Source organism: Zea mays, chromosome 6 (assembly GCF_902167145.1).
Source record: "Zea mays cultivar B73 chromosome 6, Zm-B73-REFERENCE-NAM-5.0, whole genome shotgun sequence".
NCBI classification, from domain to species: Eukaryota; Viridiplantae; Streptophyta; class Magnoliopsida; order Poales; family Poaceae; genus Zea; species Zea mays.
Window position 1 is genome coordinate 135,052,242 of NC_050101.1, and position 16,164 is coordinate 135,068,405.

At 46.5% G+C, this 16,164-nt stretch overlaps 1 protein-coding gene across 1 annotated transcript; it reads right to left on the minus strand.

The window, feature by feature from the left end:
* Window positions 1-4,754: 4,754 nt before the first annotated feature.
* LOC103630042 (Acyl-CoA N-acyltransferase with RING/FYVE/PHD-type zinc finger protein) lies at window positions 4,755-10,456 on the minus strand. The gene is made up of 9 exons (XM_008651136.4): window positions 9,928-10,456; window positions 7,600-9,271; window positions 7,420-7,522; window positions 7,271-7,344; window positions 6,934-7,169; window positions 6,790-6,876; window positions 5,841-5,940; window positions 5,530-5,740; window positions 4,755-5,441 (listed from the first exon to the last, which is right to left on the minus strand). Exons 2-9 carry the CDS (start codon window positions 9,268-9,270, stop codon window positions 5,080-5,082), a joined length of 2,844 nt encoding a protein of 947 aa, XP_008649358.1. The 5' UTR covers window position 9,271; window positions 9,928-10,456; the 3' UTR covers window positions 4,755-5,079.
* Window positions 10,457-16,164: the final 5,708 nt, after the last annotated feature.

Sequence of the window (16,164 nt, forward strand, 5' to 3'; positions counted from 1 at the left end):
TTTGGAAGAAGGTTGCTAAGAAAGGTTGGTTTATGTTTTTTTGCCAATTTTTGTTTATCCATGATATATTTAGTTATTAGAAAATGTTGGTTTAAGTTTCTCTTGCCAATTTGTGTTCTTGTGTGTTTATGTTACTTTTTTTACAGGTGATGATGGAGAGGACATTTTGGATGTATAACTTATCAAGGCTAGATCCATCATACATATATGAGGTCCATAGGTTTATTGATGTCGCTATAAACCATGCTCGAAGAACAAATACAAAGCACATATATTGTCTATGCATGGATTGCAAAAAAGTTGTTGTTTTTTATGATAGAGAACAAATCATATCTCATCTGGTATGCCGAGGATTTATGAAGGATTACATAATTTGGACAAAGCATGGAGAGGGTAGCTCTTCGCGTTATACAACAGGAATCCCTGCGAACATCAACGACAGATTTCAGTTCGTTCATGAGACACAACAACCTCTTCCACAAAGCAAACATGTAGTGCCAAATGTTACTGATCATGGTTAAGCTGGTGGAAATGAATGTGATACAATCATACAACTCATGTTCTGCCAAATGTTATCGATGAGGAAGATGAAGAGTTGTTAGAGGCAATATTGTGTCATCATACAGATCCATCAATGTTCTTCATGAAAGGTATGGAGTCCCTGATGAAGGTAGAAGAAGAGTCTTTTTACGACAAGTCTAAGGGTTGTACCAAAGAGTTCACGACGCTCCGGTCTGTGCTAAAGCTATTGATGTTAAAAGTTATATATGGTCTATCTGATGCTGGCTTCGATGCGTTTTTGATTATTATCGCAGACATGCTTTCAAAGGAGAACAAAGTGCCTGCTAACACGTACTGTGCAAAGAAACTAATAAGTCCGCTCACTATGGGTGTGGAAAAGATCTACGCGTGTAGAAATCATTGTATCCTTTATCGAGGTTATTATTATAAAGACTTAGAGAGTTGGCCAAAGTGCGGTGCAAGTAGGTACAAGACGAATAAAGACTATCGAGAGGAAGAGTGTTGCATCTCTATCTTGTTTTTTTGCCACATCTATGGTGACAGTTTCAATCATTAAAAAATAGTATGCCTAAGCATTAGATTAGGGCAATCGATTTTTTCTGCACATACGATGATGCTTTTAGTCATTTTCACATTTTAAAACTAATTGTTGGCGCCTTGTTTTTTGCTCCAATGATCCCTAAATCCCGCTCTTGGAGAACGAGACCTTAGGGATCTCTATGCGAGGCGTCATACCGTTCGTCGTAGGTCACCAGACCATCCGCGGTTGGTCACCGGACGGACCCCGATAAGTCACCGGACCGTTCGCGATGTACGCAGAGAGCCGAGGAAAGAACCCAACCCCTACCTCCCGATAGGGACCCCATCAGGGAGGATGGATTTTGGGGTTATCTTGGGATCGACATGCCACCCAAGTCTCCTATAAATGACGTAGAGTTGAAGAGAGGTGAAGATTAAGATTGGGGAACTACAACTAGAGCAAGTTATAGGTGTAAAAACATACAAAAAGAATGTTAAATTAAAAATCGTTCAAGTTGGTGACCTAGTGTGTAAGGTAATTCTACCAATTGGATGGAAGAATAATAAGGAAGTGGTCTCCATGTTGAGAAGGTCCTTTCAAAATTGTAAGAGTGGTCCCCGAGAATTCATATTTGGTGGAGTCACTGTAAGGTACTTTGTTGCTTCATGCTGTCAACGGGAAGTATTTGAAGAATTTTTTCCAAGAATATGTCAAGAAGGTCAAAATTAAAGATGACCAATATTTTAGTATGGTTCTTAGACTAAAAATGCCCCATACATGTAATGTCCTTAGAATAAATGTGGCTAATATATCCATATCTCTCTTAGAATATGCAAAGTAGCCAATGAGTTGGACATCATTGCTATTTAGTGCTTTAACATTTTCAGGTTTGCATAAACCTCATTTAAAAACAAGGGCATATATTGACACTTAAATTGGACTCATATCAATTTTAAGTGGCCCATGCCATTTTTGACCCAATCTAAAAAACTCTATAAACGACAAAATAATTGTATCACATTGGTTTTTCAACAATGTAAGACCACCCCCACTCCTTATAAAGGAAAAGCTACATGGTCGTTTGAATAATCTAACATACAAAAAAAATATCAAACAATCTACCTTTTCTTTTATGATGTCATTTAATCTACTAATGTTTCTTGTTGTTCGTAAAAGTGGACTTGAAAGGATGAGATATAACCAAAGATTTAGTCTTGAATAGGTTTGCATGAAAAACAACTATTCAAGTGCCTTTGTTATTGTTATTTTTGTATATATCCCTTCCTTTATAATACTTCTTAATATATTTTCTGTAGGAGCTTCGGTCCTCGAGATTGGCCAATTGAGCGACCTGAGCTGGGACCACCTAAGCATGAGCCTGTTTAGGCATGGTCCATCTAGGCAATCATTAATTAGGTTGTGTTGTGTTGGACCATGATCAAAGACAACATAAAGTACATCAGACCCATATTCTATTTTAGAAACAATATATAAAAAATATCACCATATCATAGTCACCTAGAGGGGTTGAATAGGTGACGCCTGAAAAAATCACAACTTAAACAAAAACTTGAACTAATTTAGATGTTAGAGCAAATTAGATATCAAGTAAATGCGAGAAAGAATATAAGTTCTTTCACTTGATTGCTCTTTTAGATGCGAAATTATGACTTAGAACAATATTGCAAATGATATCAAGAACTTAGAGAAAGGAAGGAAGAATAAACCACAAAGAATCAAACACACAAGACAAGGCAATTTATCCCGTGGTTCGATTAAGCCTCAAATTCTTACCAACTCCACATTGTGTTGTCCCAACGGACAAGGGTTGACTCAACCCCTCTCAAGTGATCCAATCACCAACTTGAGCCCACGGTCTTCCTTATACTTTTCCCTTTGCAAAGGATCTCCACAACTTGGAGCCTATTGTGGCCATACACAGTTTGATGAGAGTTACAACTCTAGAAAGAGGGAGAATAAGAAACACGCAAGAGCAAAAGAACAACACTACAAAGCAACAACACGAACGCACAACAGTGACACAACACTATCTCACTAGAATGGGCGCTCGGATCGCTTCGATGTGTCTAACAAATGCATACGAGTGAAGTAATTGCTCTTGGTATGCTTGGTGCACAATAGAGGTCGAAATGGGGGCCTATTTATAGCCCTAATGCTCCACAAAGCTGTTGAACCTTCTTCCAAAGACATGTAGAAATTCTGCTCTCGGGTGGTGCAACGGACCGGTCCGCTGAACCACCAAACCGAGAATAGGGACGGATCTTTCAAGATCTTGACTCGGGCCTTTCAAGTCATGCTAGCACTGGACCAGTTTAGTCCACCACTAGACTGCCACGTGTCAACAGACCATTGAACTATTCGTTGCATGCCAAAGAGCCTTTGGAGCCCACGGTCCGGTGCACCACCGGACCACTAACCGTAGACACTCTGATGAATTTAATAATAAAAGTCCTAAAGCTGAGTAGTTCATTTGGAGGCGGTCTGATACACCAATGGACTGGTCCGGTGCACTAGGTCACCGAAATATTCTTGTATCCGTCTCGGGTAAACAGGTCCGGAGTATACCACAGAACCCGAGTTCAAGTCCTTTTTAGACCAAACTTGTCCAAATCGACTAGGCTTTTCTTGGGAGCTATTAACAAACAAATTTAGAGTATAGTTGACCTACTTAAGTCATAGGTCCTTACCTTTAGCTCATCTCCCTTGTAGTTTTCCTATTTCAACTCAAACACATGCCAAAATACACTTTTTGCTAGAAACAGAGTTAGTTAGCAAACCAAAGTGCAAACAACATTCAAATAGGTAAATGCAACATATTCAAAGGTTCTAACCTCACAGTTTTACCCTTTTACAAAATGTTGCACTTTTAGGACTTTGTTGAGTTGAATTGAACTTAGAATCTTCAAATTGTACTCGAGTGAATCTATGCTCATACACTTAGCAAACAAGTTAGTCTAATATGTTGTGTTAGACATTCAATCACAAAAAACATGTAGAAATGGGTTAATCACCCATTTCACTTTTCCCATAGAGACTCAAACGGTCAAACCCACAACCTTATGCTCGTAGACACTAACCTACTTTTTCTAACCACTCAAATTTCAATGTTTCCATTGATGATATAATACCTAGTAATACAGACATTTCTATAAACAAAACTAAAAAGAAATCATACAAGGTCGGAATGGCACGCATGACTTATTTTGATGGTGGCCTATGAGGTAAATGCCTGGCAGGTAGCTCATCCTAACCCGAGAATAGAAAATCCAACACATGACATTAGTGTTGGGTCAAGCAATATTTTGCTATCACCATCCAAATAGACCCGCAGTGCCTAAGAATCAGGTAAGCACAAAAACAGTGCCTAACACGATTTATAGGTCGTACTGATCCAGGTGCGATGAACTGTGGGCTGGGCCGAGCTATTGTCGGATTTTTTTCGGCTGTGCTTTGGGTCGTCCAACGGACATGACTCATCCGACCATTTAGGATGTGTTTGGTTTGAGGTCAAAGTATGGTCCAATCTATTTTTTGGACCAAGCTGCCACCAAAAATTGTTCTGATGTTTACCTCGCCTCGCGTGACTTTCATCCAAACACCATAGAAAATGTCGTCGTCTTCTTCTATCTCTCTTTTTACGTCCAACCAAATACATCCTTATGCTCCTATTTAAAAGACAAAATCAAACACACAAACAAATGGTATATGAAGATTGCAGAGTACGCAGCTGATCACCATTCACCACCAAAATCCTCTGAAGTAAAGCATTTAGTTCTCTAGTCAACTCCAAATCTTAAACCAATCACAAGCATTACACTACGGAATGTCGCTAGTATCGATATTATCCAGGTCTAAATGCTGAGATGGATCGAGTACTGGTACATGAGACTGTCAGAGTATGTCCGCAATTCCGCATCATCTTCATTCTCAGAGTCAGAGGCTCAGAGCTGAATTACACCACAGTCCACAGAGCTGCAGCAAGCCCTGCCCAGCGCCGAGGGCAGGGGGTGGATCGGTCACTTCATGCCATGGAGTATACCGCTGCGCCCGCCGCCGCGCGCGTAGCTGGGCTGGGGAGCCATCGCGCTCGCAGCCTTGCGGCAAGAACGCCAGCCGCCCGGCTGCACCGCAAATGCTCCCGGACCCGGAGGCGGTGCAGCGCTGCCGCTCGCTCTCCCTGTGGACACGGCAGCGGCGCAGGCCGACGACGAGCTCCCGGCTTGACAGAACCTGTGCAGAGACACGTTGCCTGTGACCAGGTCGGTGTAGCGGAAGGGCGGCGCCGTGTCGACGTCCATCTCCAGGAACGCCCGCTCGTCGTCGGTCAGGCGCGCCGACGGGTCCGCGTACTTGCGCCACCATGCCTCTGGACTCCCCGCTGTTTTGTTTTGGGCGCAGGGTCAGAGGCTGCTGCTCACAATTAACTGACATGATGTTCCCTGTGCTGAATGAATGAATGAACATACCTTGTTGGGGCGACGGTGGACGTGGCGGCGGCAGCGGAACGATGGGTTTGTGGAGCAGGGTGGTGCCGGTGATCACCACCAGGCTCAGCCTCTTGAGCTCCTCCCTCAGCTGGGGATCCACGGGCCTGAAGAAGAAGGACCTCTTCCATGTGTCCACCAGAGAATCTATGGCAGGTATCACCAGCTTCTCCACTTGCACTGACGCCAGCACCTGGGATCACAAAGAAGGTCAGAGCATGCAAGAGGTTTTAACAGCTGGTTTATCATCATTGAGGGCTTGCAATAACAGTGATTTAAGTGTAGTTGTGCACCTGCTCCACAGCACTGACCAGGCGACGCATCATTCCTTGTTTCCGGTAAGCTGGCAGCGTGCCTGCGAAAGGCATCTCCGCGACTTGTGTGCCATGGATCCTGTATGTAAACGAACGAGCGGAAGGGCAGTAAGGCATCCGCAGCAATCATGTGAAAGCACGAGGCACTCAAGTCTGGCCGGAAGCACGTTTTTTTTTTTTTGACCCGGTACGAGCCTAGTCCGGCCCATTTTTATACGGGTCCGGGCTGGCCCGGAACGAATAAACGGGCCGGCCCGGAATGAATAAACGGGGTGGGACTGGACATGAAACTAATCATGGTAGGCTAGCTTAGCACGGTCCGTTTACTTTTAAGTCCGCTTTTTTTATTAAATTGTGCTTACCGGCCCGTTTAGACCGTTTTTTGCCGTTTTTCCCGTGTTTATTGGGCCGGTCTGATCCGTTTAGACCCATAACGGGCCAGGTCAAATATAAGAACGAGCCCGCAGGCTTAGACAGCTCAGCCCGGTATTCTAACCGTGCCTAGCGGACCGGGCCCAAAATGGGCTGGACTTCACCAGGCCTTGAGCGGGCCGTGCCAGGCGGCCCGTTTGACCATCTCTACATGTGAATGAAACAACTTGATGGTGCATGCAGCTAAATAATAGCCAGCTATGCCAGTTACTGCTTGCCTGTCATTGAGCTAGCCACTGCTTTTACTAAATTAATGCGAGTATAATATAATATGTGGACACGTAAGGAACAACTAATTAATAAGGAGTAACAAAAAAAGCTTGCGACAAACTAACTGCCAACTTGTTAAAGGCTTGTTCGATTGAGTGTGGATTGAAGGTGATTAAAGAGGAACAAAATTCAAAATTGAATAGAAATGAATTTAATCCTAACCAACCCCTCGGATCCCTCTCTAACGGGGTCTAGTACAAATGTAAGGAGAAAACTGAATCCAAACCTCAGCAGGGCTGCTGAAACGATCTCTCCATCCTTCTCCAGAACCATGGTGTAGAACCCTTCGTAGCTTAGCCGCTTAAATTGAGACCTGTTGAAGACAGAATCAAGACGAACTCATCGATGGATCTGAGAAATGTGGACTTACCCAAGGCTATACACAGCTTGGTGGAGCATATCGATCTTGGTGCGCCGATCCTTCACCGGGTTGAAGCACTCGTTGAACACGCCCAGCGCCACCGCAAGCTTCACGTTGCGCTCGAGAACGGCAGGCATTTCCTCGGAGCTGGCCGGTTCATCTTTCTGAATCCTCAAGAGCGCCCACCAAAAACCATCCCCGGTAGGGTTCGTCACGCCTGTCACTTGTGCTAACTGAGAAAAGAGCTGAAACACATCCAATGTTCAGTTTATATAACATAAGAATGAAGAATAAAAAAAACCAAATACAATGGTGGAATAGTTGTGTATCAACAAGTTCTTTTCACCTTCTTGCAGGTCTCGCCACAGTACGTGCCGATGTCGCACCCGTTCCCCGGCAATGGACGGCAGCTCTCGTGGTCTGCATTCCCAGTTTAGTTTCTCTTCAGAAAGCAGCACAGAAAAGCAAAACCAATTTTGATAGCGGGACACATACACTTGCGAGCACACTGCTGGCATGTGGACAGGCCCTGCAGGTCATCGTTTGACATGCACAGCACGCACCGGCAGTAGTGGCACGACCACGAGCCCTCTGGTACCTGAAAACAATTCCAGCGTCGTTGTTGTTTCCAGAAAGAAAAGAAAAAAATAAACCTTTGCTATTACACACACAGACCTTGATGGCGAGGCACTCCGGGTGGAAGGTGGAGGTGCAGGAGTCGCAGCAGAGGAGCTCCCCGCCGTCGGCGCAGACGCCGCAGGCGTCGTCGCTGGAGTCCTTCTCGCCTGCCTTTATCTTCTCCATCCTAGGAGACATGATCCTCTCGACGACCACCCCCTTCTTCAGATGCTTGGCGAGGAGCCTCCTCTTGGCCTGCGAGCACTTGTCCTCCTCCTGCTCCAGCGCGGCCCTCACCTTGGCCTGCGCATGGAAGGTCCTCACTTTCTCCATCTCCCACGCCTCCTGCATGCACCGCAGGAGGGAGTTGCCGGACACGAGCAGGAGCTTCTCCCACGGCTGCCGCTGCCCGGGGCCCGGGTCGCGCCGCCGCGCCCCGGCGTGGGCCTCGAACACCGGCAGCGGCACCACGCCGTCGCAGCAGCTGCAGTGGACGCCGGCCCGGGTCACCGCGCCCGACACCACCTTCTCCGCGCCCGCGCCGCCGTCCCCTCCTGGAACATACAACACCGTCTCTCCGTCGGACACGAAGCCGCCGTCGATGAGCCACGTCAGGATGGTGTGCTTCTTCGTCGCTGGCGCCACCGCGTCCGTGCCGCTCCTCCTGGTGGCCAGGCTGCTGCATCTCGATGACGCAGCGGAAGCGTTCTGCTTCCTCTTCCTGCCATTGCGTGCCGGCGGCGGAGAAGGGACGATCTGAATATCGTTGTTTCGCGCGTCCGCGCTTGCGGCGGATTTTGCCGGGCCGCCAGCAGGCTGGTTGTCGACGCGCCTGGCGTTGGCGGCGGGGCTCTCGTCAACGCCGGCGGCTGCGTCTTTGGCCGTTCGCTGCTTGTTGGCGGCCCTGTGCCTCAGGTTCCTGGACGGCGCCGCACTGCTGTCGATGATGCCATTCTTGGGCGCGCGCTTCCTGACGCGGCCAATCCTCGCCGCGGCAACCTTCCCCTGGGTAGTCGGCATTGCAAGCACGGGGGTCAGGCGTTCTTGTTCTGTGTTGCCGCCTCCAAGTGGCGACGACTTCGTCTTGCTGGTTGAGCATGATCCGGTGGCGGCGGTTGCGGCCGCAGTAATCTGTAGCTGACTCACGTTTGGTGGTTTGCCGCGGCCCGCGCTCCAACTGCCGGGACCGAGATCGTACCTACGGGCCACGGCGCCGCTTTGGACGGCGACAGCGCCACGGCCGCCAAAACTGCTGCTGCTGCCGCCACTTGTTCCCGCCAGAGCCCCGGGGGCGAACGACGACGGTGCCCACCCGGGGGACGTGGCGGAGGGAGAGAGGACTAGCGGCTGGCCCCGCGGGGACATGCCCGCATAGCTCTGTGCCCATGGCGGGTGGTTATTCCATCCGGCCAAGTGCATGAGCAGCTCCAGCGAGTTTGTCCCTGGTTCTCCACCGGGACCGGGAGAACGTGCCGCCATTGCGTTCGCGGCGTTGAAGCCGGTGTTGGCTGCGTAGCCGTAGCCGTAGCCGGCGATGGCGCGCGCCGTCGGCGAAGGCAATGGGGCGGCCAGGGAGGGCCGCACATACGTTCCGGCAGTCGCGTGCCCATGCCCATGGCCTCCGGCGCCGCTGCCAGAATTGAGCACAGGGAATCCGTTGATCGCATCAGCCGTGACGTCCTGGACATTCTCCGGCCTGGGCGGCACCGAAGACGATGACGACGGCATCCTGCTCAGTTCATAAACGACAAAAAAAAATGTTACTGTGAGGACGAAGGATTAAACACAATGAATAGTGGCTTCCATAAAAAAGGAAGCGAGTAAAAAGCCGTAGGAAAACAAATGGATGTAAATTGTGATCCAAACATGGCACCAACACAGCAATGCATTATGAATATATATATGATGCCATGCAGCCACGGAACGGAAAAATCTGAAAATTGTTTCAGTCAATATGCATGAGGCCGCACACATCAGCGGTAATTATGTAAGAAAGGAAGCTACTCGAATAATGGAAGACGAATAAAGTAAGAAAAGCTTGGCATGCAGTACTAGTAAATTTTTTCGTGAAATTAACCGTTCTTACTACTAGCTGTGTCATGCATATGCAGGTGTAGACGTACAACTAAAAGCTCAACTAGGAACAAAACTAATGACGGCAGCATCTGTGACGTGTTGTTTTCGGGGGTAAAAATTTCATTTCATCTACCATATATTTTATTCGCAAAACACTATCACACAAACACACCGGTCTCGTGTTCGTGCACTCACGCGTTCCACCCACACAAAAACACAGGTCACGTGTTCGTGCACTCATACAACCCATCCGCACACCGCTTGCCGAAAATGAAGAAGAAAAGTTAGGGTTTCGCGGAGAACACTTACCGGCGGCGCTAGAAGAGGGATTCGCGACGGCGGCCGTGATACAGAGGTGACGGACGGACGAGACAACAAGCCGGAGAGTCGGGAAGGGCGGAGGGGTCGTCGTCTACCAGTACGGTGGCAGATGACAGTTGTGCGACATTGAGGGCGCCGACGTCACGATGCAGATGATTGGGGATGGAGTGGTCGAGAGGTTGGGGGAGGAGGCGGGTGGCGCGACAAAGCAGCAGAAGCCGCTAGACACATATGGTGTAAGCTAGGGGGCAAGGGCAGGGTGGGGGCATGGACGGCGGCGGTGAGGTCGCACGCTCCTCGAAGACGCGAGGAGTCACCCGTTACCTTTGCCTTTCTTTGTCTCAAATTTCAATCGATAGACTTCCTTGTTTCACATCCTCCTTTATAGCCAGCGGGATTCACACAAAAAACTCACCCCTACACTAATTTCCTATTACAACTCGGGACGACTGGTCCCCTATGGGCAAGATCTACAAACATGCTCACCCTTCCCTCGCCCCGGTACCACGTCTCTAGTAGGTTCCACCTCTAGATGCATCGACTAGTCATACAAATATAGAACCTTGCCCTACCCTCATACCATTTATGCGGCGCCCCTATCATTGGATCCACTGGCAAGATTCATAGTTGTGCTAATCCCTATGCCATGTCATCGGTGGAGAGATTTGAAGATACACTTACCCCCGCACCAACCTGCTACCACGTTTGAGGTGTCTCTTGCCACCGAATCCAACGACGAAATTCACATATAAACTAATCCCCAACGCACCCTCCTGTCACATATCTAATGGATCCCACAACTAGATCCATCGATGCCATCAGTTCACTTGACAACCAATCAGATTTAGTCCCCTACCTCTACCTCACCCAACTATATTTCTCTACCTCTAGCAGCTTGTGGTCACCATTGCCCAAACACCCTGCCCACCAACCACTTCATCTACCAATCCAACTAGTTGTTGTCGACCTCCCTTTACGTTCAACAAACTTCAATAGGCCTAATCCCAAACCTTACACCCTTAACTGAACCCAGAAAACCTAAGTTTATTAAGTCCACTAGATTTAGTGATGATGCACAATCAAATGCTAAGAAGGAGCTAACTCGCTAGAGTTGGCAACACAATTTGTTTCTCTATAACCACATGCCCTTCCATATTTGTTGATTGTTGCTAGATTAGTTGTCCATTCAACGATTTGCCTATTATTGGTAACCAATACGAAAGGAGGGATTGCTTATTTATTATTATACAAATAATGAGTTTGGTCTAAATGGGGAAAGATCATAGGAGAAACGCATCACAGTCATTGACACTAGAGGGCCACAGTTAACACCACCAAACCCATGCATCCTAGACTGCTATGATGTGATCTATTTCTCTTTGTTTACCCTATCATTCATCATTCTAATCTAGCTTCTTTGTTCATTAATTATCACTAGCCTAACCAAGCATCTGTAGGAGCTTACTCACACCGTCATTCCTCATCCAAATCTATGTGACTATTGTTGTACTTTTTGCAGGTTGTAGTGATAGCGGTGGTTGGCATGCTTCTTAGTCCTCCTTCCCTAGGTCACCCATCCCTTCACATTCTTCATACGCCATAGTGGAACGGGGGCCAACATATGCAGTCGATGCTCTTTCCTCCAATAGGGACAAGGATTCTAACATGTGATCCCTTTGCAAGTAGTGTCATGTCCTAGGTGTGATCATTACCAAAACAGGCAAACAACATCAAACTAAGATTCCATGACAGACAACATGCTCATGTCATGGGGTTTGAGATACTTCTCACGGGCATGAAGATTCCTTTAAGGACATGTGGACTATGATGGCATCCATGTGTGACAACCCGAGCAAATGGATTCTAGATCCCTCGGGCTAGGTGTGTGGTCTTCACCTTAACTTGTGATGTCCAATTCACTTTGTTTGACTCCCCAAGCGACTAGGTCAGGGCCGAGTATATTGCTGTTGGCCATTGTTATGCACAATTTCGTTGCCCTGTGCACCACTAAGGCCGAGTATATTGCTACATGACATTATTGTGCATATTTACTTATGATGAGGCCAACCTTAAAGGACTTTGGCTACAATCTGAGCAAAGTTCCTCTCCTATATGACAATGAGAGCGCAATTAAATTGGTCGATGACTGTCACACTCGGATTTAAGGGCCAAACCCGGGTGCGTCTCAAATGTGTGCTAGGATCAAGTCTCACACATTTGATGACTCATGGTACAGAAACGAATGTCACATCTTTACTATATAATAGGAGTTATGTATAAAATAGCTAAATAATTACATCATACGAAGACAACGATCCTCCGCAACCATAGTTGACTGGGAGACAATGACCTAGACCTCTCACGAACTCATCGTGACATCCTTCAGGCTCCTTATCTTGTGGTATCTGTCCTTGACCTAGGGGATGTGAGTACATCAAGGGTGAGCTCACATACGTTCATCGCTCAACAAGTTGTGGGGAATAATGTGCATGAGCTCACTTACGGTGGGGGCTCATATGAAGTGTAAGGCTTACCAAAGAAGACGGTTAAAGCTGAGCATTGCTTTTAAAGTTGGTCAAAATTTTATTAGCAGTTACTAAGTGTAAGTAGATACTACCTCAATTAAATAAGAGATCAAAATTAATAATAAAACCCACAATGCAATGCATATGACAGATTAAGTTTAATTCCATAAGTTAATCATACGAGAGTCCTGAGTCGCTCTTGACCATGAGCACGACTGATAAACCAGTTTTACACTCTGCAGAGAGTGTGCATCTTTACCCACAAGACGTGTTTTCCATTTAGTTAGGGTTATCTAGACCCTTTGATACTTCCAAGGTGAATGGCTAGGGATCCACTGCGAGACCTTTCCAAAGTTCCACTAGTTCGAGAAAACCCGCTATAGATTCAGGAAGAAGGAAGCATATGAATCCCTCGTCCGAAAAGCTTTACAGACAGTCCGACCCAAGGACCTCCCTATACTCTGCAGTGACGCCTCCCCGCTTGCCCCTTTCGGGTGAGGTAATGTCTCCCTAGCTTTCCTAATTACTTGGCCAAGGGCGTCCCATTCCACCCTAGTGGTAGCACTGTTATCTCACGTTAAGTTCCATGTTCCAATTAACATAATAATCTTATCATGAACAATAATTAAATCAACAACAATATTTGAACATGATCATAATTCAGATGTAACATTAATCCCAAAACCAGGAAGAGCAATAGAAAGTCTAACCAATAGTTCGTTGGTTTGCAAGGTATGGGGTAAACAAAACTAGGGAAACCTATTTTGTCCCATCAAATTAACCTGAGCATGTCACAGTGATTAACAGGAACATTATTGGGTAAAGAAGAGTGATTGAAAGTCGCCTAGAGGGGGGGTGAATAGGGCGAAACTGAAATTTACAAAATTAATCACAACTACAAGCCGGGTTAGCGTTAGAAATAATAATGAGTCCGAGAGAGAGGGTGCAAAACAAATCGTAACCAAAAGCGGAGTGAGACACGATGATTTGTTTTACCGAGGTTCGGTTCTCGCAAACCTACTCCCCGTTGAGGAGGCCACAAAGGTCGGGTCTCTTCCAACCCTTACCCTCTCTCAAACGGTCCCTCGCACCGAGTGAGCTTCTCTTCTCAAATCAAAACCGGAAGCAAAACTTCCTCGCAAGGACCACCACACAATTGGTGTCTCTTGCCTCAATTACAATGGAGTTTTGATCACAAGAACAAGTGAGAAAGAAAAGAAGCAATCCAAGCTCAAGAGCTCAAAAGAACACGACAAATCTATCTCGCTAATCACTAAAGCCTTGTGTGAAATTGGAGAGGATTTGATCACTTGAATGTGTCTAGAATTGAATGCCTAGCTCTTGTAAGTGGTTGAGAAGTGGAAAACTTGGATGACTTGAATGTGGGGTGGTTGGGGGTATTTATAGCCCCAACCACCAAACTAGCCGTTTGGTGGAAGCTGTCTGTCGTATGGCGCACCGGACAGTCCGGTGCACACCGGACATGTCCGGTGCGACAGCCACGTCACCTGGCTGTTAGGGTTCCAACCATTGGAGCTCTGACTTCTGGGCCCGCCTGGATGTCCAGTGGCGCACCGGACATGAACTGTAGGGTGTCCGGTGCGCCAGCATGGGTGTGCCTGACCTCTGCGCGCGCTGGCGCGCATTTAATGCGCTGCAGGTAGCCGTTGGCGCCTGAAGTAGCCGTTGCCCCGCTGTTACACCGGACAGTCCGGTGTACACCGGACATGTCCGATGAATTATAGCGGAGCAGCCGTTGCGATTTCCCGAGACTGGCGAGTTCAGAGCCGCGTCCTCTTGGAGCACCGGACAGTCCGATGAATTATAGCGCGCCGGCTCTGAGAATTCCCGAAGGTGGGGAGTTTGAAGTCGGTCTTCCCTGGTGCACCGGACACTGTCCGGTGGCACACCGGACAGTCCGGTGCGCCCGACCAGGGTGCCTTCGGTTGTCCCTTTGCTCCTTTATTTGAACTCTTTTTCTTGGTCTTTTTATTGGCTTATGGTGAACCTTTGTACCTGTAGAACTTATAAACTTGGGCAAACTAGTTAGTCCAATTATTTGTGTTGGGCAATTCAACCACCAAAATTAGTATAGGAAATAGGTGTAAGCCTAATTCCCTTTCAATCTCCCCCTTTTAGGTGATTGATGCCAACACAAACCAAAGCAAATATAGAAGTGCAGAATTGAACTAGTTTGCAAAATGTAAGTACAAAGGTTACTTAGAATTTGAGCCAATAAATATTACTTTACTAGATATGCATGGATTGTTTCTTTATTTTTAACATTTTGGACCACGCTTGCACCACAAGTTTTGTTTTTGCAAATTCTTTTGTAAATTCTTTTCAAAGTCCTTTTGCAAGATAGTCAAAGGTAAATGAATAAGATTTTGAGAAGCATTTTCAAGATTTGAAATTTTCTTGCTTTTCCTTTGACTAAAACAAAACTCCCCCTCAATAAATTCTCCTCTTAGTGTTCAAGAGGGTTTTAAGATATCGATTTTGAAAATACTACTTTCTCCCCCTTTAGAACACAAAGAGATACCAATTTGAAATTTATCAATTGAAAATCATTAATTTTAAAATTAGGGTGGTGGTGCGGTCCTTTTGCTTTGGGCCAATATTTTCTCCCCCTTTGGCATGAATCGCCAAAAACGGATACTTGGAATGAAATATAGGCCCTTTTCTAACTACTTTCTCCCGTTTGGCAAATAAAACATATAAGTGAAGATTATACCAAAGATGGAGAGTGATGCGGAGCGACGGCGAAGGATGAGTAGTAGAGTGGAGTGGAAGCCTTTGTCTTCGTCGAAGACTCCAATTCCCTTTCAATTATATACCTATGACTTGGTTTGAAATATACTTGAACACACATTAGTCATAGCATATATAAAAGAGACATGATCAAAGGTATACTTATGAGCTATGTGTGCAAGTTAGCAAAAGAAATTCCTAGAATCAAGAATATTGAGCTCATGCCTAAGTTTGGTAAAAGTTTGTTCATCAAGAGGCTTGGTAAAGATATCGGCTAATTGATCTTTAGTGTTAATGTATGCAATCTCGATATCCCCCTTTTGTTGGTGATCCCTAAGAAAATGATACCGAATGGCTATGTGTTTAGTGCGGCTATGCTCAACGGGATTATCCGCCATGCGGATTGCACTCTTATTATCACATAGAAGAGGAACTTTGGTTAATTTGTAACCATAGTCCCGCAGGGTTTGCCTCATCCAAAGCAATTGCGCGCAACAATGGCCTGCGGCAATGTACTCGGCTTCGGCGGTAGAAAGAGCGACCGAATTTTGCTTCTTTGAAGCCCAAGACACCAAGGATCTTCCCAAGAACTGGCAAGTCCCCGATGTGCTCTTCCTATTGATTTTGCACCCCGCCCAATCGGCATCCGAATAACCAATCAAATCAAATGTGGATCCCCGAGGGTACCAAAGCCCAAACTTAGGAGTATAAGCCAAATATCTCAAGATTCGTTTTACGGCCGTAAGGTGTGATTCCTTAGGGTCGGCTTGGAATCTTGCACACATGCATACGGAAAGCATAATGTCCGGTCGAGATGCACATAAATAAAGTAATGAACCAATCATCGACCGGTATACCTTTTGATCGACGGATTTACCTCTCGTATCGAGGTCGAGATGCCCATTTGTTCCCATGGGTGTCTTGATAGGCTTGGCATCCTTCATTCCAA

Coding starts and splice junctions, on each gene's coding strand:
- LOC103630042 (XM_008651136.4), bottom strand. CDS start 9,270: ATGCCGTCGTCATCGTCTTCGGTGCCGCCCAGGCCGGAGAATGTCCAG. Junction 7,170..7,270: donor GTGGCGAGACCTGCAAGAAG/GTGAAAAGAACT, acceptor GATGTGTTTCAG/CTCTTTTCTCAGTTAGCACA. Junction 5,941..6,789: donor GTTTCAGCAGCCCTGCTGAG/GTTTGGATTCAG, acceptor GTTTACATACAG/GATCCATGGCACACAAGTCG.